This window comes from Pongo abelii, chromosome 2 (assembly GCF_028885655.2).
Source record: "Pongo abelii isolate AG06213 chromosome 2, NHGRI_mPonAbe1-v2.0_pri, whole genome shotgun sequence".
Taxonomy (NCBI): domain Eukaryota; kingdom Metazoa; phylum Chordata; class Mammalia; order Primates; family Hominidae; genus Pongo; species Pongo abelii.
In genome coordinates this window covers 177420246-177439843 of record NC_085928.1, presented here as the reverse complement: position 1 = coordinate 177439843, position 19598 = coordinate 177420246, and the positions used below count along the sequence as shown (strand labels likewise).

The 19598-nt window shown below is 36.8% G+C and overlaps 1 protein-coding gene across 4 annotated transcripts in view; it reads left to right on the top strand.

Annotated features, from left to right (window-relative positions):
• Positions 1-19598, top strand: part of WDR49 (WD repeat domain 49) — a 177285-nt gene that overhangs the window by 155047 nt on the left and 2640 nt on the right. For 3 of the 4 annotated variants that reach the window (XM_024244755.3, XM_054552952.2, XM_054552951.2), the window contains one exon: positions 567-713. The exons of the other annotated variant lie outside the window; for it this stretch is intronic. In XM_024244755.3, the coding sequence (XP_024100523.2) occupies positions 567-713 (147 nt within the window). The remainder of the gene's footprint in view (positions 1-566; positions 714-19598) is intronic. 4 annotated transcript variants of the gene reach the window in all.

The following is a 19598-nucleotide window of genomic DNA, read 5'->3' as shown; positions in this document are numbered from 1 at the left end:
TTTATTATCCAATTATTACATGAAGTAAAGAGAAATATCTTTCACTTTGTTCAAGACTTTGCCTTTAAGAGCATGATTAAAATAGATTCCTATCATCTCATTGTGTGCGTAATAAATACAATAACGCAGCTCTGGTTTACTTGATGACATTATTTAAAAAGTACCTGCCAATTCAAAATTTTAGATGTGTTGTTAAACAAAACACTGAAAAAAATAGATTCCATTTCACAAAAGATACAATTCTCTTGTAGATAAAAGAAAAACTGGAGCTTTTCCAAAACTGCAGAATATTCATTTTCAAGGGAAAATAGCAGAAAAATACAAAATAAAAAGAAATGAATGGGAAGCCTTGAGTTCCTTTTGGTTCCTTTGAATAAAAAGCACTATGGATTTATTTTGAACAGCTGTGTTTATAGGGTTTACAGATCACTGCAGCTGTACCAGCTGAGTAACAGGAAGGTTAAATTTATAAAAGTTAACTTGGAAATGTGCTAGCTGTTTCCAAGGAGTTAATGATATTGTACCCTTTTTCTCCCTGTCTTTCTCTAAAACCTGCTGTTGTGAAGGTACATTTAGGTCATTAAGCATTGGAGCCCTGGAAGAGCTCCCTGAAGTGAATAAACCTGCTTTCCTTCTAGACCCTGAGAAATACTTTAGGAAAGAGCCAGAGGAAGAGCATCCCCAAATTCCAGAGGCCCCGTCACTTTTTGAAAGTAAGTTCTCAGCCATCATACACCTCTATTATCCCTCTTCAGGAAATTTAGTCATTTAAAAATAGAGTAGAAAAGCATGAAAATAACAAGTGTTTGCCTTGTAGTTTGCAGTGAAACAAAGTGTGGTTTGACTGTTAAGATTTATAGTTCAGCTGCTGATCTGTGCTCTCAGATAGGAGAGCCAACAGGCTGGGATATATGAAATGAATATTTTTATTTTGTTCCTTTTCTGAAGTTAGAATGCCATGAACATGTATCTATGAATCTTCCATGGATGAGAATCTCTCTCCCCAAATAACCTTAATTTTCAAAACTGATGCTGGAGGAAGCCATCATAAGACCACTTTAGAACACGGTGTCTGGCAATCTTGTTTTATTTTCATGTGAAACACTCTAAATAGAGACGACTTAAAATGTATTGTCTTAAAGTCTTCCAGCTGCAGTGGTAGGCTGGTGTGATGAGAAGACAAGAAAGCTTAAGTTAGAAACTATAAGTGAATGATCTCTAAAGATATAGAAACAAGATGTACAAAATAATTCTTTATTTTTCAGACTATTATAGTCTTCTGAGTTCTTAAAAGTTTGAGGAATAATTCTGTAGAAAAATTCTTCCAGCAAAGAGGGGTCCTGTGGGAGAACAGGTAACACAACCTGATTCTCAGTGAAGCACTCAGAAAACATATGGACACTGCAGGGAAGCTCATTTAAAATAATTAATAAAAAGTTTAAGTTTTCAACTTGTAACAATCAGAAAAAATCAGAATTAAATGAAGCCACCTGAGATCTGTGGTTTCAAAACTTCTAAAATCCTCTGAGCTGGGGTTCAACATCATCCTTGAGAAATAATAATGTTTGCAGTAGAAAAGTGTTTCCTTATGTCCACAGTTAGGGAACTTTAAGAGTTTCCTCTTTGCTTTGTCCCTTATGGAAAGGGAGAACAGCTGGTGAACATTTTTTTTGTTGTTGAAATTCTACTTATAGGCAAGGTACAGCTGTCATACTTCATTACCATAGTTTACAGTCTAATTATTATCAGGTTTTTTTTTTTTTTTAAAAAAACCATTTTCTTAGAATTTCTCTTTGCTTGCTCTTGTGAGGGCAATCTATGGTTTCTGCTCATTTCTCTTAAAAACGAAGCCATAACTTTAGGGCTTTTTTCGCGGCTCAGAAAATGATACCCCAAAATATGCCACTTTGGCATGTTGAGTGCTTTGAACAAAGTGGATTGAAAGGCCTCGGAACCAGTCTCTCACTTAACTTCTCCTACTGTCTACCCCACTTTTCCTTTCAAAGTTCAGGGAGGGCTTTCTCTGAAATTCCCTTATCTGACTGAGGAGGGTTCTTCCTAAAGAAATGCAACTGTATTGAACCCCCTCTCTAGGAATCTCATCAAACAACCAGGAAATGTTATTTATCAGAGGGGAAATTCAAAGTCATTACCATACCTAAACAGGCTATTGCCTATTTTTCTAGAAGGTGCTCTAAAATAACTATTTTTTAACCTAAGAGACTACTTGCATAATAAGACAACCTTTGTTCACAGTGCAGTTGTACCCCTCACCTTTTAAAACTTGTCATCACCTCCCCCAGAGCACAGAGAAACTTTGTCCCAGGCTATCTTCTGTTCCTTGGGCTCATTCATTTCCTCTAGAAAGTATTTACTCTTCCTCTAAAATTGGCTACCCCTCTCATCCTCCCCGCTCTACCCTGCCATTTGCCATTTCCCTCTTCTCTGTGAATAGGGTATTTAAGCTCCAACCCTCAGGCCCTTCTTTTAGTCTCATATTTTGTGGGGTTTTCATGCATATGTGTACATTAATAAATTTGTATATTGTTCCCTGTTAATCTTCATATTTTCAATTTACTTCAATAAGCTCAATTGCCCAACCTCCAGAGGGAAGGTTTAAACTTCTCTACAGCTCTAAATAACTCTTAGTGTGTCTGATAAGGATTTCAGTCTGTCATCCCATCATTTTTCACCAGGATGATTCACCTTTAAGAATGAAATGGGGGCTGGGCGCAGTGGCTCATGCCCGTAATCCCAGCACATTGGGAGACCGAGGCAGACGGATCATGAGGTCAGGAGATCGAGGCCATCCTGGCCAACATGGTGAAACTCTGTCTCCACTAAAATACAAAAAATTAGCCGGGCATGGTAGCGTGCGCCTGTTTTCCCAGCTACACAGGAGGCTGAGGCAGGGGAATCTCTTGAACTTGGAAGGTGGAGGCCGAAACTGTGCCACTGCACTAGCCTGTTGAAAAAAAAAAAAAAAAAAGAATGAATATGGGAAGTACTTATCTTGTCTTTGTGAGCCACAAACAGACATGAAACAGGAATGACCAGTAAAAAAAGATCCAGACATAGGACAAAGTTGTAAAGATAGTCTGGATACAGGGTATGCATACAGGAGGAAACCAAGACAGAAAATGGACTCAGAATTGAGGCAAGATGAATAGGTGACAGAGAATATGCAAAAGCTGGAGAGAAAAGAAGTGAAAGAGACAGGTAAACAATGAGAGCAGCAAACACCTCTCTTCAGTGGTGAGAGTTCCTGCTTCTATGAAGAATCTTTTATATAATCTGTGGCAGAAGGAAGCCACAGATGTATTCTTCATATGGGCAGGGAAGATGTGTGGGTGAAGAGGTGGGGTTAATGGCTGGGCAGAAATAACCAAAATACCTAAAAGACTCAAAAATTCTCAAAGAGAATTTTTTCCCCTGGATTTCTTATTAAAATTTCCTGTAACTTCCCCACAGTTTTTAAAAGATGTTTTCTTTCTTTTTGTTTTTTATTTTCTTTCTTCAGTTTTTCTTCCTTTACTTCCCTGTTTTGAAAATATTTCCTCTTACTTGCCCTTTCTGCAAGTGAAAATAATTTTCTTTTAAAAGCTTCACCAACTTGTGAGAGAAAAAGGTGCAAATTATTGATGACTACTTGTGAGAGAAAATGATGCAAATTATTGATGACATATGACACCACCAATGAGGTTCCATGAAAATGCCAGGAAAAAAGTTCGATTCATTCTGGCTGGAGCATGGGAAAGAATTCAGCCACGTTTGAGCTGGGACTTAGAGGATGAGTAGGAGGTCAAAGGTGAGGGAGAAAACAACGAAATAGTGAGAGAGGGCATATCAAGGTTGAGGAAGGAGCAGAAGTCAAGATGAACCCAAGTTGGCTACAATGAATGACTTCAGATATTGAGACATTAACTGAGTTTTACACACGTTAGTAGAGGTAAAGTCAAATGTGTTTGGAATGTGTTAAGTTTGAGGTATTGGTGCACCATTTACAAATAAAGTTCTGGAGGATTGAAGCAGATTTTATATACACTCTGTGATATCATAGAGTCTTTGACAAGCAGATACTGAAATAATGTTTGTTCATTTTTATATTTAGCTTTTCCTAGGATAGATATTACATATAGTAGCATTTGTGCTGGATGCTAAAGATGCAGAGATAATATGTAGATACCCAGCCTTCAGAGATCTTGACACTGAAGTGGGGAAATAGATAAGTAGACAAATAATTATATTCTACCACGAGGGCTATGATAGAGATGAGTACTGCATCCTATGGGAACAGATGAAAATTCAGAGATGACTTTTCAGGGAAACCAGAGTATACCCGAGCTAGATGTTAAAAGTTAAGTTGCTATGAGCCAGGTTAAAAAAAAAAAAAACAAGCGGGGGATGATACTCTGGTAGAGGAGTGGTATAAGCAGCTCTAAGTTGGTATGAATAATATGGTGTGCTAAGGGAGCTACATGTAGTTCCCACTGGCTGGGTTCTAGAAGGAGCATGAAGAAAATGAGGCTAGACAGGTAGGTGGGGGCCAGACCATGGAGCATCTAGTAAACTATGCTAAGGACTCGGCATTTATTTAATCAGAAATAGGGAGCTATTGAAATATTTTAATGAATCATTCTGAGTTATACCATTTTATATCCTATATTACCTCTTCAATGTTTATATTTATTTGTATTATTATTAAAGTGATTGTTCTAGAAGTTACAATGCTCTTTCTTGTGCTCTTTATTCCTTCTTGTGGCACTAGGCTTTCATCTGAGACCATTTTCCTTCAGTCTGAAGAATTTTCTACAGAATTTCTTAAAATATGGGCCTGCTTGTGAATAATTTTCCCAGCTTTTACATGTCTGAAAAATGCATTTATTTCATTTTGACTTTGGAAGGATTTTTCATTGGATTTAAAGCTCTGGATGTCAGGGTTGTTTTGTTGTTTTGTTTTTTTTTTCAAATTTTTAAAGTTAACATATTTCCCTGCATCCGTAGTTCCTGTTTAAAATCCTGCTCTTAATGTTATTGATGCATCTTATTCTGGCTGCTTTTAAAATCTTTGTCTTTAGCCTTGGTTTTCAGATGTTTTACTGTGATGATTCTAAGTACTGTTTTTTTTTTGTGTGTGTGTATTTATGCTACTTGGGGTTCATAGAAATTTATTGAATGCATCTTTTTTCAATTTTGAATACTTCTCAGCCATTATCTTTTTTCAAATTATGTTTTATTCTCATTCTTGCTCTCTTCTGTTATGGAATAGCAATTACACATATGTTAGACTGTTTAATTATATCACAAATGTTTTTGATGTTCTTTTAATAAGTGGAATTAAATAATGGAATAAATAAAATGGAAAAATATTTTATTTCCTTAGGTTGGCTTCAGTTTGTATATTTTATATTGACCAGTCTGCTTTTAAACCCATCTAATCAGTTCCCAGTTTCAGATTATATATGCATGTATATCTGAAATTATATATATACACATATTTATATACTTTCAGTTTTAGAATGCTACTTGAATCTCTTTTATACAGATTCTAGTTCTCAGTTAAATTTTTCTCATCCATTTTGTTCATCTTTTCCCTGTTTTTGAAACATGTTTATAATGGTAATTTTTAAAGTCTTGGTTGACTAACTCCAAAATCTGGATAATCCCTGGGTCTGCTTCTAATATATATTTTTTTCCTCTTGGTTTTTAGTCTCATTTTTCCTGCTCCTCTGCAAGTCCTGTAATTTTTATTATATGACAGAAAATTTAAAAGATCTATAGACACTAAAATTAATATTCTTTTCTGTCAGCAATGGTTCACTCTTTTCCTTAATTCGGTGGAGAGAATGAGACACTGATGACCTTAATCTAATTAGTACTTGAGCCGGATCAGTGCTGAGGTACGGATTTAGTTAGGCTTAGTCCACTTCTGATTTCAAATGTCTGTTTTAGGCTTCTCCTTTTAGTGGGGTATTGTCTCCCACGTACTGCAAAACTGCAGAAAACATTACTCTGCATTTTCAGTCCAATCCACAGTCTCCCACACCACCCCAGGGCTCAGAGAATGTCCTATGGGAAAGACTGGCCAAAGCTGTGACATTTCTCTAGATTCCAATACATCACACCAACCCACATAGCCATCAAAACACTTCCAAATTTACTTTCCCATGAGAGAGTCTCTCAGTCGAATGCAGGTCTGTTTCTTAGCAATGCCAAAACATAATAAATCCCCAGAAAGAAGAAAATACTTGGCAATTTTAGCTCATCTAGGAAGGGCCCTACCATCTCTGGAATTTAGTTATTTTGGTCATCATTTGCTTCCACAGCCTTCTGATGGCTTTAAACATATCATTTGTAATTTATCTGTTTTTTTTTTTTTCCTATCTGGTGCAGTGAGAATGATAACCTGCAACTACCTATTAAATCCTATCCAGAAAGAAAATTCCTGTTGAAATGTTTAAAACAAGAAAGTGTCATGACCAGATTGGCATTTTAGGAAGCGTTCTGAAAACTGCGGTAGATGCATTATAATGGGGCTAGACTGAAGGCAGCAATATTATAGTAATGGGAACTTGCTGTGTGCAGTCAGCTCTCTGCTTTTGAATCATCACTTTGCCTTCTACTATTCGTTTATATCTGAATAAATTATTCACCCTATTAAGTCTCAGTTTATTTTTCATCTGTAAAATTGGGATAATGATGTCTGCCTCTTGGAGTTACGTGGGTTAATTATAGCACAATAGCTAGCACACTAACCATTCACTAGATGATGTCTATTGTGATTTTGAAGATAAAGAAAACCTAGAAAGGAAATAACTAACTTGAGAGATATTAAGGAGTTTGAATTTAAAGGATTATGTGCCCAATAAGAGATGAATACATGTATGTCGATCAGTCTTCTAGTTTGGATATCTATGTTGAGGTAAAAAGACTATCATTGAGAGAGGAAATACAGAAGAGGATGGGATAGAGTTAGAAAATGACATTAGTTTCTAAGATACGTTGAGATGGAGGTGCCTATGGGACACCTACTAAAGAAAGCTGACACCTTTCCGAGAAACTAGCCATCATAGAAAGGAAAAAGAATAAGTGATAACTGAAAAGAAACTATAGTTGATAGGCACGTTTAAAAATTAAGTTCAATATTTTTGTTCTGATTTTAGATTTGATACATGCATATTATAGAAAATTGACTAGTAAGAAGTAAACAGAACTCTAAGGAATATAGGAATAGGAAAATGAAAGAGCAGCCACTACTTCTCACGCCTGAGATATATTGACCAAGGAAGAGTCCCACCTATCCCAGGGCTGAGCGGTGTTTTCCATGCTTCACTGAATGGCAAACCCACGGAGGTGCTGTAGGTGGAACTTACCAGAAATCTACCACCAGGGTTCCAGGAGAAACTATCCACAGGGAGATGCTGTTTCTCAGAACTCACTGCAGAACCCTTAAGAGGGTACAGGGAAGGCTGTTCACATGGAAGAGTCACACAGTTGGTCTCTTGCTTGCCAAGGATATTATGGAAAACCATTCATGGAGTGGTACCAGATAGGTGGCATACTGCTGACAGGGGAAACTGCTAGCTCTGGGTTCTGGAGAAGCCTTACCTGCATTGCAGGAGTATGGTGTTGGAAAAGTCACTGCAAGAGCTTGGTACTGGAGAAGTCATGCTATAAGAGCCTAGTGCTGGAGAAACTGCAGGGCAGGATTCTTGGGAGAGGAGCACAGAGAACCTGGAACTTGGAAGAGAAATCCATTTCTCCTCCAGTGTCTCTCCATTACCCCCTAGTGACAGAGCTCAACATCATGACAGCTAGCAAAGGAGGCATATTGTAGGCTTGAGTCTGTCCTCACAAAGCAGGCATCAAAAAGTTTGGGTAATACATTGATAATGGACATAGTCTCATCTTATCTGCCTCTCCATGCTTGTTCTCCACTCCTGGTCCTTTTACATCATGTTGGGACCTTCAAAATTACAGTTTTATACCTGGTAAGTTATAAGGTGATAATGGATGTCTTTTGAGGTGGGGGTGGGAATTGCAATTTATAAAGAGAATAAGCCATGGAAACGATAAAGTTATAAAGATGAAATTTTAAGCGTAAGACTGGTTTCAAAACAAGGTTCTACTACTTGCTAGCTTTGTAAACTTAAGCAATTCAAGTAAACATTCTGTGCCTTAGTTTCCTCAACTGAAAATAAGCTTCATCTTAGTTATCATCATAATGTTTCTGTGAACATTAAATGATATAACCCATGTGAAGCCCTTAGCACAGTGCCTGATACCCAGTAAGACTTTGATACATTTTATTTATTGGTAATGTCCTGTATTATTATTCCACTAAATAGTTCTACAATGTGGGACTTACTATTCCCCACATTTTCTATATAAAGAATTTGTGGCATAAAGAATTTAAATAATTGGCCTAAGTTCACATAGATAGTAAAGGTAGAGCCTAGATGGGAATGCTGAAAAACTGACTCAGGTGTTTATGCTATTAATATTTCAAAATTCATCCTCCCCTGTTCAAATAGTATTCAAATCAAATTCCCTAGTAGCTTATTCTTGCTCTTATTTCTAAAACCAGCCATTTTACTGTATTACCTATTTTTATTATTTTCATTTAAAATTGTTCCTCTCCTTTTCAGAAGGATACTGATGAATTTAAAAATTGTTATTATAAAATAACACTTCAAAAAAAACTTCAATTACCAATATATTTCTCCTGTACACTATCATTGCAGAGTCTACCTTACGTCTTTGCACTGCATTTTTTCCACCTTGCTGCAATATCCATAATTACCTCGTGCATAGGTTATTTGGCAGTTGTACAATGAGAGGCATTTTGCTAGTCTCACTTTCAATGTCCTAAACTCTCACTTTGGAACCTGGGACAGTTTTCAAACACTTTAAAATCCCCAGGTGACGTTTTAGCCATACCTGCTGGGTTTTTTATGTCATTTTGTGTTCTCTTTCTTTCCCTTTCAACTTGAAACATCTTTCTCCGCACTTTCCCTTTAGCTTTCAAGTTGTTCCCAGTTGGTTCTTAAACAGCTTGAAACCCCTCTTTGATATGCCTTATTCAAAATCCTGGAAGCTACTTAGAACTGCCTCTGAGTCAGGTTTTGCCAATAAATTCCCCAGAACCCATTCACATTGTATCTGTAAAATCTTTAAAACTTGAAACAGTGTGGAGAAAATGCTCTATTAATGATACCTCAGGTGACTTGTTTTGTTGTAGCTGCTGCTCTGTGAAAGACAAAATGTATGAAACAATTAAAGAGATGGTTTTATTCAGCCTACTGCAATATGGAGAAAGTTCATTAAACAGGAACATCTCAAAGAAAAGAAAAGAGGTCTGAGCTTTTGTAGAGGTAGGTAGATGAGGAAGTCATCTGTGATTCTTATAGGACTCATGAGGAAGGAAAGAGAGGGTCTTGGAATATATGAGAGGAGAGGAGTCCTTTGTGGTTAGCTGTTTCTAGAACATGAAAAGGTAGAGAGATTTCTTAAATGTCTTCACTTTCCAGGAGCACTGGACTGAGGTAAAGTTCAGCATTGCCAGTCTCATCCCCCTTTTGTTTAAGAAAAATAAATATCACTCATTGCTGAACAACCTAAAAGTGATCCTAAAGCTCCCAGGTGGGGCAAAGCAGAGTCTCAGAAATAATCTCTCAGGGGTTCTTGTTGATGTTGCTCCTACAAAACCACTTGAATTTATATTGCCAGGTGGTGGCAAAGGTCAGCTGTTTTGAAGTCCTGATGATCCTGGGAGAAAGGGACAGCTGCAAGGCAACCAAAAGTCTGTATAGGGATCTGGGATGTCAGGTTTTAGTTCTTGGCAATGTCCTTAGGTGGGAGGGAGAAAAACTGAAAATGTTAGTTTGGAAAGTTGTAGTTAAATGTTGAAAAAAAAAAAAAACATTAGATTGAAAAGTTTGGAGAGTTGACAATTTGTGCAAGGTAGCAGACAAGTCCAATTTGCAAGTAGATCCCGAAAGTGGTGTTTCCAAGGAGAAGAGGGAGTCAAATCTCTAGTAGATAAAACAAAGTTTGCATATCCGTCAGTGGCTTGCAAGTTTAAAGAGGGGCAAAAATAGTTCAAAAACAGTGAACTCAACTAGAATCTAACAACCCAGAAGGGTGTGCTGCAGACAATACATAGTGTTTTATTGAAACACACAATGTTTCACATTAGCCCTGAAGCTACAAGTCAAAAATATACACAAGCTTTTATTAAAATCTTTATTTTAGAATATAATTTTAAATCTAGCACCAGTAAAGAAAAATAATCTTTGATATCATATAAAAGTTCTTACTTGAACAAATAATCAAAATGCAGGAAGAAAGCGTTTATAGATACATGCATTGACTATATGATAAATAAGAGATTGCTAAACATGGCTCACCTCAGGACCTTTTAGATACTAAACATCCAGAATGAACAGAAAACTCAGGGGCATTTTAAAAAGTAGAAATCCTTCCTATTGCTCTATATTTTTGTTTACATAGCACTAAATTATCTCAAAATTCACAAATACAACACACACACACCAAAATTTTGGGTCTATAAAACAGAAGTCATTAATATGTGAACAACATATTTAAAAGGTTCAACAGGTCCCGAGCAACCATTATTTGACAGTCATATGAAAACTATTAAAGTATTTTGATTAATCATCACCACTCTTTCTCACCAACCCGTTGCTTTGTTGCCTGGTTGTTACCGGATGGTGGCTGAAATAAAAGGACATTTGACAATACTCATCTAGAGCTTAGATTTAGAAATCAGGACCTTGACATCAAGATGTGGGCAGTGGATAGCAGCATGGGCATCACCGGGGAGCTCCTTAGAAATGCAGCATCTCAGGACCCACCCCAGATCTGTTGCATGAGAATTTGTATTTTAATGAGATCCCCAGGTGATTCTTATGCACATAAAAGTTTGATAAATAAGGATTTGTCTAGAAGACACAAAATAGGACAGAAAATAGGAGGAAGAATGTGAATTAGAAGGGAGTTTTCAGAATGCTGTACACTCATAGACAGGCAGTCATTGCATACTACATTACATAGCTGCCAAGTCCTTTGTTGCCAGGGTATCTTTGTGAGTTTTGCCACTGTTGTTCAGCTGATATAGTTAGTTGCCAATTAGCAGGCAAGGGAAAGACTAGAAGACAATATATAAACCAATTCTTCTATGTTAAGATCCTTGAATCATTTTATTATAGAGAAAATGTTTTGGATACTTTCCTGACCACCACATCTTTCCTTTTCATCACTGTGAAAACAGCTTTTGGCTATCATTGTAATAAACCTTGTCAGGCAGCCAACTATAAAGTGAAGTGATGAGTGTATAAATGTCATATTTTCTCAGGTAGGGAATAGTGAATGTAAGTGGTTACTGATAACACTAGATGTTAATTTTTAAGAACTTGGTTGTGGTTAAATGGATGTATATGTATATATGTGACATGGAGAATCACCCTTTTATGAATATTACAGGGTCCCCAGGTCTCTGGAATGCAGGGATTCCAAAGGGTGAGGAGTGAGCCAACCCCTTTGCATGCCTGAAAGTTCCTTCATTCGTGTGCTCATATATTCTACATTTTGAGTCCCTTTTCCATGAGCCAGATTTTGAGTCCCTTTTCCATGGGGACTCAAAATGTACATTTTGAGTCCCTTTTCCATGAGCCAGATACAATGCTGGGTGCTAGGGATATATGGTATACAAAGGCAAACAAAGTCTACTGCTGCTAAATGTATTGTCTAGGAAGAGAGATAGGTAATAAGTAAGTAAATAAATAGTTAAAGATGGTAAGTTTGGAGAATGATATCGATAAGAGCTAAGAAGAAAATAAAACAAGATAATATAATAAGGTGACATTAGGAAGAACATCAGTGAAGTTCTCTCTGACATTTAAGCTAAATCCTAAGGTAGAAAGTTCTACAAAGATGTTGGGGCAGAATGTCCCAAGCACAGGAAACAAGTATAAAACCACTGAGAACAAAATTGACATGTTCCAGGGATAGAAAAGAGGTCACCGTTGCTAGAATCGAGTGAGGAGACTGGTATCAGATGAGATTAGAGGGAGTTCAGGGGTCATGTCATGTGGGACCATGTTGCCTGGGCAAAAAATTTGGTTTAAGTATAAAGGGAAGCCTTCAGAGGGTTTCAAGAGGAATGTGACCTGATGAATCTAGACACTGGCTGTTGCTCACTAATCTGAGCAAACTACTGTCCAGGATTCTAAATAAGTTATGTGGCCAGGGAGGCAAGAAGTTGGAGGCTTGAGGTTCCTAGGCTTGTGATCATATGGGAACTTCAGGGTGCTTTAAGATAAGCTGTGTATTTATTTATTTACTTTATTTTTTATTTTTTAAAAATTTCAGCCTTTACTTTAGATACAGGGAACACATGTGCAGGTTTGGTACATGGATATATTGCACCCAGGTAACGAGCATAGTACCCAATAGGTAGTTTTTCAAACCATGCCGCTCACTCCATCCCTGTTCTAGTAGTCCATAGTGACTATTTTTATCATATTTATGTCCATGTGTGCTCAATGTTTAACCCTTACTTATAAGTGAGAACATGTGGTATTTGGATTTCTGTTCCTGCATTAATTTGCTTAGGATTGTGTCCTCCAGCTTCATCAGTATTGCTGCAAAAGACAAGATTTCAACATTTTTATGGTTGCATAGTATTCCATGGTGTGTGTGTGTGTGTGTGTGTGTGTGTGTATCAATCACATTTTCTTTATCCAATCCATCATTGATGAGTACCTAAGTTGATTACATGTCTTTGCTATTGTGAATAGCATGGTGATAACACATGAGTACATGTGTGTTTTTGGTATAATGATCTATTTTCCTTTTGGTGTATTTCCAGTAGTGAGATTTCTGGGTCAAATGGTAGCTCTGTTTTAAGTTATTTGAGAAATCTCCAAACAGCTTTCCACAGTGGCTGAACTAATTTACATTCCTACCAATGGCATATAAGCCTTCCCTTTTCTCCACAGCCTTGCAAGAATCTGTTGTTTTTTGACTTAATAATAGCCATTTTGACTGGTGTGAGAAGGTATTTTATTGTGGTTTTGATTTGCTTTTCTCTGATGATTAGTGATGATGAATAATTTTCATATGTTTCTTGGCCACTTGTATGTCTTCTTTTGAGAAGTGTCCATTCATGTCCTTTGCCCATTTTTTGATAGTGTTGTTTTACGCTTGTTGATTTAAGTTTTTCTTTTAATAGATGCTGGATGTCAAATCTTTGTCAGATGAATAGTTTGTGAATATTTTCTCCCATTCTGTACATTGTCTGTTTACTCTGTTGATGGTTTGTTTTGCTGTGACGAAGCTTTTTTATTTAATTAGGTTCCATTTATCGACTTTTGTTCTTGTTACTGTTGCTTTTGGGGGCTTAGCCAAAAATTCTTTGCCAAGACTGATGTCAAGAAGGGTATATCCTAGATTTTCTTCCAGAATTTTTCTAGTTTGGGGTCTTATATTTAAATCTTTAATCCATCCTTAGTTAATTTTTGTATATGTTGAAAGGTAAGGGTCCAGTTTCAATCTTCTGCATATGGTTAGCCAGTTATCTCAGCACCATTTATTGAACAGGGAGTCCTTTTTCCATTGGTTGTTTTTGTAGGCCTTGTTGAAGATCAGATGGTTGTAGGTACGCAGCTTTATTTTTGAGATTTTTATTCTTTTCCATTGGTGTATGTGTTTGTTTTTGTGTCAGTACCATGCTGTTTTGGTTACTGTGGCCTTATAGTATATTTTGAAGTCAGGTAATGTGATGCCTCTAGCTTTGTTCTTTTTGCTTAGGATTCCTTCAGTTATTTGGGCTCTTTATTTTTGGTCCAATGTGAATTTTAGAATAGTTTTTTCTAATTCTGAAATGAATGACATTTATTGTTTTGTGAGAAAGCATGTGGTTGATCTTAGAATATGTTCTGTGTGGAGATGAGAAGAATATATATTCTGTTGGTTGTTCCGTGGGGTGTTCTGTAGTTGTCAATTAGGTCCAGTTGATCAAGTGTAAAGTTTAAGCCTAGAGTTTCTTTGCTAGTTTTCTGCCTTGACGATCTGTTTAATGTTGTCAGTGAGGTGTTGAAGTCTGTCAGTATTATTGTGTGGTTGTCTAAGTTTTTTTCATAGGCCAAGAACTTGTTTTATGAATCTCGATGCTCCAATGATGGGTATGTGTATATTTAGGATAGTTAAATCTTCTTGTTGGATCATACGCATATGCCCTTCTTAATTTTTATTTGTTTAAAATCTGCTTTATCTGATTTAAGAATAGGAACCCCTGCTCTTTTTTGTTTTCTGTTTCAATGGGAGAACCTTGTCTATTTCTTTACTGTGAGCCTGTAGGCATTGTTACATGTGAGATGGGTCTCTTGAAGACAGCAGATGGTTGGGTCTTGTTTTTGTAACCAGCATGCCACCCTATGTCTTTTAAGTGAGGTGTTTAGCCCATTTACATTCAGGGTTAGTATTTGTATGTGAGATTTTGATCCTGTCGTTATGTTCTTAGCTGGTTGTTATGTAGACTTGATCGTATAGTTGCTTTATAGTGAACTGTGGGCTATGCACTTAAGTGTGTTTTTGTGGTAGCAGGTGTTGTTCTTTTGGTTCTATATTTAGGATGCCTTTAAGAGACTCTTGTAATTACGGTTGATCACATTGAAATAAATTCCCTCACCATTTGCTTGTCTGAGAAAGATTTTATTTCTCTTTCACTTATGAATCTTAGTATGGAGGGATATGAAATTATTGGATGGAATTTTTCTTCTTTAAGTATGTTGAAAATAGGTCTTCAATCTCTTTTGGCTTGTAAGGATTCTTCTGAGAAGTCTACTGCTAGCCTGATATGGTCTCTCTGTATGTGACTTGACCATTCTTTCTAACTGCCTTTTTTTTTCTTTTGCATGACCTTGGTGAATCTGCTAACTATGTGCCTTGGGGATGGCCCTCTTGTCTAGTATCTTGCCAGGGTTCTTTGTATTTCTTGGATTTGTGTGTCAACCACTCCAGCAACATTGGGGAAATATTTGTGGACTATATCCTCAAATATATTTTCCAAGTTGCTTATTTTCTCTCCTCTCAGGATTATCAGTGAGTCCTAGATTTGGTCTCTTTATATAATCTCATAGTTTTCAGAGGTTTTGTTCCTTTTTAAAAAATTCTATTTTTGTCTGACTGAGTTGATTTGAAGAACCAGTCTTTGAGTGCTGAGGTTTTTCCTCAGCTTGGTTTATTCGGCTGTTAAAACTTCTAATTGTATTATAAAATCCTTGTAGTAAATTTTTAAGTTCTAGAAGTTCAGTTGGGTTCTTAAAATAGCTATTTAATATTTCAGCTCTTGGATCATTTTATTGGATTCCTTGGGTTCCTTGCATTGGGTTTCGGCTTTGTCCTAAATCTTGTTGTGCTTCCTTGCCATCCAGATGCTGAATTCTATGTCTAAGTTGTGTATTCAAGGAGACATAAATTTTCTTTTTTCTCAACTTTTATTTTTATTTATTTATTTTTATTTTTATTTTACTTTGAGTTCTAGGATACATGTGTAGAACGTGAAGGTTTTTTACGTAGGTATCCGTGTGCCATGGTGGTTTGCTGCACCTGTCAACCTATCATCTAGGTTTTAAGCCCCACATGCATTAGGTATTTGTCCTAATGCTATCCTTCCCCTTCCCCCACACCACCCGACAGACCCTGGTTTGTGATGTTCTCCACCCTGTGTCCATGTGTTCTCATTGTTCAACTCTGACTTATGAGTGAGAACACGTGGTGTTTGATTTTCCGTTCCTGTGTTAGTTTGCTGAGAATGATGGCCTCCAGCTTCATCCATGTCCCTGCAAAGGACATGAACTCATTCTTTTTTATGGCTGCGTAGTATTCCATGGTGTAAATGTGCCACATTTTCTTTATCCAGTCTATCATTGATGGGTATTTGGGTTGGTTCCAAGTCTTTGCTATTGTGAACAGCACTGCAATAAACATATGTGTGCATGTGTCTTTATAGTAGAATGATTTATAGTCCCAGTATAGTAGAATGATTTATGTACCCAGTAATGGGATTGCTGAGTCAAATGGTATTTCTGGTTCATAATTTTTTTTTACTAGTGGTATTCAACCGTCTCCAGCCACAAACCACAGGAAATTTGACAAATCAGCCTGTTTGTTATAATAAGAACACATCACTATTTTTTTTTTTGCCGCCGTCCTGTGATAGTGTACTTCATGGAAAGTGTATCAGTCAGAGGGGAACCAGGGAAATAAAATCAGCAGGACTTCATATTGAGATTTATTACAAGAAGTTGACTTATGGGTTTGTTGGCCTGAGTGAGCAAGTTCAAAATATGTAGCACTAACTCAAGAAGAAAAGATCATGGGCAGGCTCGGCACAGGCAGAAACTTTCATTGATAGAATTTCTTCACTTTTATATATACATATATATTTTATTGTACTTTAAGTTCTAGGGTACATGTGTACAACGTGCAGGTTTGTTACATATGAATACATGTGCCATGTTGGTGTGCTGCACCCATTAACTCGTCATTTACATTAGTATATCTCCTAATGCTATCCCTCCCCCCTCCCCTCATCCCACAACAGGCCCCAGTATTAAGGCCTTTTATCTGATTAAGTCTGGCTCACCAGATAATCCAGGATAATCTCCCTTATCTAAAGTTCATTGATTAGGGACTTGAACCACATTTGCAAAATCCCTTCAAAGCAACACTTATATTAATATTTGACTTCATAACGGTGGACTTTACCCTAGCCAACTTAATACATCAAGAAAGTCATCACAGCAAGGTTAAGGACATTTTAAAAATAATTGTAAGCAAGTTCAATAAATGATTATTTCTTACATGTATTATGATCTACTACATACTCAACACATCATCATAAAAATCATTATGCCATTAACTTAGCAGATGTTACTATGAATAGTGAGAGGAATTGATTACCATTATACATTTAAAAGATGTTAAGTTAATGACATTATTTTTGCCACATATAGATTTACAAATGACGCTAATGAAGGTTAAGTTTTCTGGGCCTCATCTACAAAGACCCTTTGAGTATTAGAAATTGCTAGGAGTTTGAGAGTGTTCTAGGTGAAGAGCAGAAGCAAGGTTACAAGCAACAATCATTTCCGGGTAAGCATTTCAGGTATCTTTTTAAAAAGAGATCTCAGGACCTAACTCTAAAAATTACTAGTAATTTGTTGAAATTTATTTTATCTTAAATAGCCACTTTTATGAATAAATTGATATTTGTAATTTTATATTCTGTTTTTCTAAAGAGAGCTCCCAAAATTGTAACTTTCAGGCCCAAGAAACAGGGATCCACCCCTGCATATGTACTTTTTATAATCTGTTTGTTAACTAAAAAGAAAAAAAATTAAAAATGAGCCATCCAAGTGAGTTCGTCTCTCTCAATATCTTACAAAGACTTATCAGTTAGCTATTGGGTTAATGGCCTTGAAACCCAGTCAATTACAATGAAAATTTGTTGTCTAGTTGAGAGACGAATCTCAGTAAAACAGAATTTCAGAAGTAACATTCTGGCTTTTACAATATATTTCAGAAGGGCTCAAAGGCATTCTGAATTGCTTGTGATTCTAAAGTGCTAATCTGCAATCATATGGGACAGGATCAGCTGCTGATGTACAGATATCCACATTATCTCATACTGCTGGTATTAGGAAAATGGAAAATACTGTCTTTCATTTTATTTCTGCTTAATGCCAGTTGCAGATGTATTCATTTTCATCTTATTGCTCTAGTTCTTCATTTCTCTAAGACACTGTTAGACCTATGCTCAGTGATGACAGAATGAACTTGTTTTCTCATTCTCCTGCCCCCCTTTTACCACACAATTTTATTCCATAACATGATTTTCTTTATGCTTACTTTTATTTTGTTAAATTTGCTTATACTGCTATTAGTCGATTTGTCAGTTTTCAGTGTTATTCTTTGTCTCTGATTTATCATAAACAAGGTTTCTTTCTCCTTTATCCTCACAATTTTTGTCAACTGTATCATTTATACATTGTCAGGCACATGGACTTTACCTTCTATTTTTGTCAGCCTTAACTCCACATTGTTTCCATTCTACTTCTGCACTTAAATACATTCAGTGATCACCACCAAGTTATTTTTTTCAAAATTTTCTCAATCATTTCTCAGTTTAGCTTTTTTTTTTTTTTTTTTGAGATGGAGTCTCGTTCTGTCGTCCAGGCTGGAGTGCAGTGGTGCCATATCGACTCACTGCAAGCTCCGCCTCCCGGGTTCACGCCATTCTCCTGCCTCAGCCTCCCGAGTAGCTGGGACCACAGGCGCCCACCACCACGCCCGGCTAATTTTTTGTATCTTTTTTTTTTTAGTAGAGACGGGGTTTCACCACGTTAGCCAGGATGGTCTGGATCTCCTGACCTCATGATCCGCCTGCCTCAGCCTCCCAAAGTGCTGGGATTACAGGCGTGAGTCACCACTCCTGGCCTCAGTTTAGCTTTTTGAAATTTCCTCAAAGAGGACTCTTGGGAACAATAATCCCTAAATTTCTTGCATATTGACACCATTCATAGTTTTTGGATTTGAAGGACAACTTGAATGTATGTCATATTGTTAGCTTACATATTGTTTCCTGATTATCTTGTAGGCATTGCTCTACTCTTTTCTGGTGTTAGTCATTCCTATAAAATATGTAATGCAAGATACTTTTCTCCCTTTTAGGTGACTTGATTATTTTGTGTGGTTGTCAGAAGATTTCCTCTTTATCTTTAAAGTCTAATAACATTACTGGGCTGTCACTTGGTTTTGAGTATTCTAAGTCAATTATTCCTAGTACACAATGTGTCCTTTCAACATATGTCAGGTTGACTTTTATTTGAGGACCTTTATTAAATGATGCCTTTAAATATTTGTTATACTTTGGTTTTCTTTCTTAAGTACCGATATGGTTTGGCTGTGTTCCCATTCAAATCTCAGTTTGAATTGTATCTCCCAGAATTCCCACTCGCTGTGGGAGGGACCTAGGGGGAGGTAATTGAATCATGGGGGCCAGTCTTTCTCGTGCTATTCTCGTGATAGTGAATAACTTTCATGAGATCTGATGGGTTTATCAAGGGTTTCCACGTTTGTTTCTTCCTCATTTCTCTCTTGCTGCTGCCATGTAAGAAGTGCTTTTTGCCTTCTGCCATGACTCTGAGACCTCCCTGGCCATGTGAAACTGTTAAGTCCAATTAAAGCTTTTTTTGTTCCCAGTTTCGGGTATGTCTTTATCAGCAGTGTGAAAGCGAATTAATACAAGTACCTACTCTAATTATATGTTTGTTGATCTATTTTTTGCCTGTCTTCAACATTTATTATTTTTCTAATTCATTCTCTTTATAATGTTCATTTTATTATGTATTTTTTCTCATTTCTATATTCTAGGTTTCCTGCTGTGTTCCAGGAACTCTGTTCTCCCTTGTGATTTTTTCCCTCTTTTTCTGACTTTTGCTACCTCATATTTCGTCAATTCCTCTTGTGTCTTCATCTCCTCCCTGAGTTTTTTCACTGCTGCTCTGTGA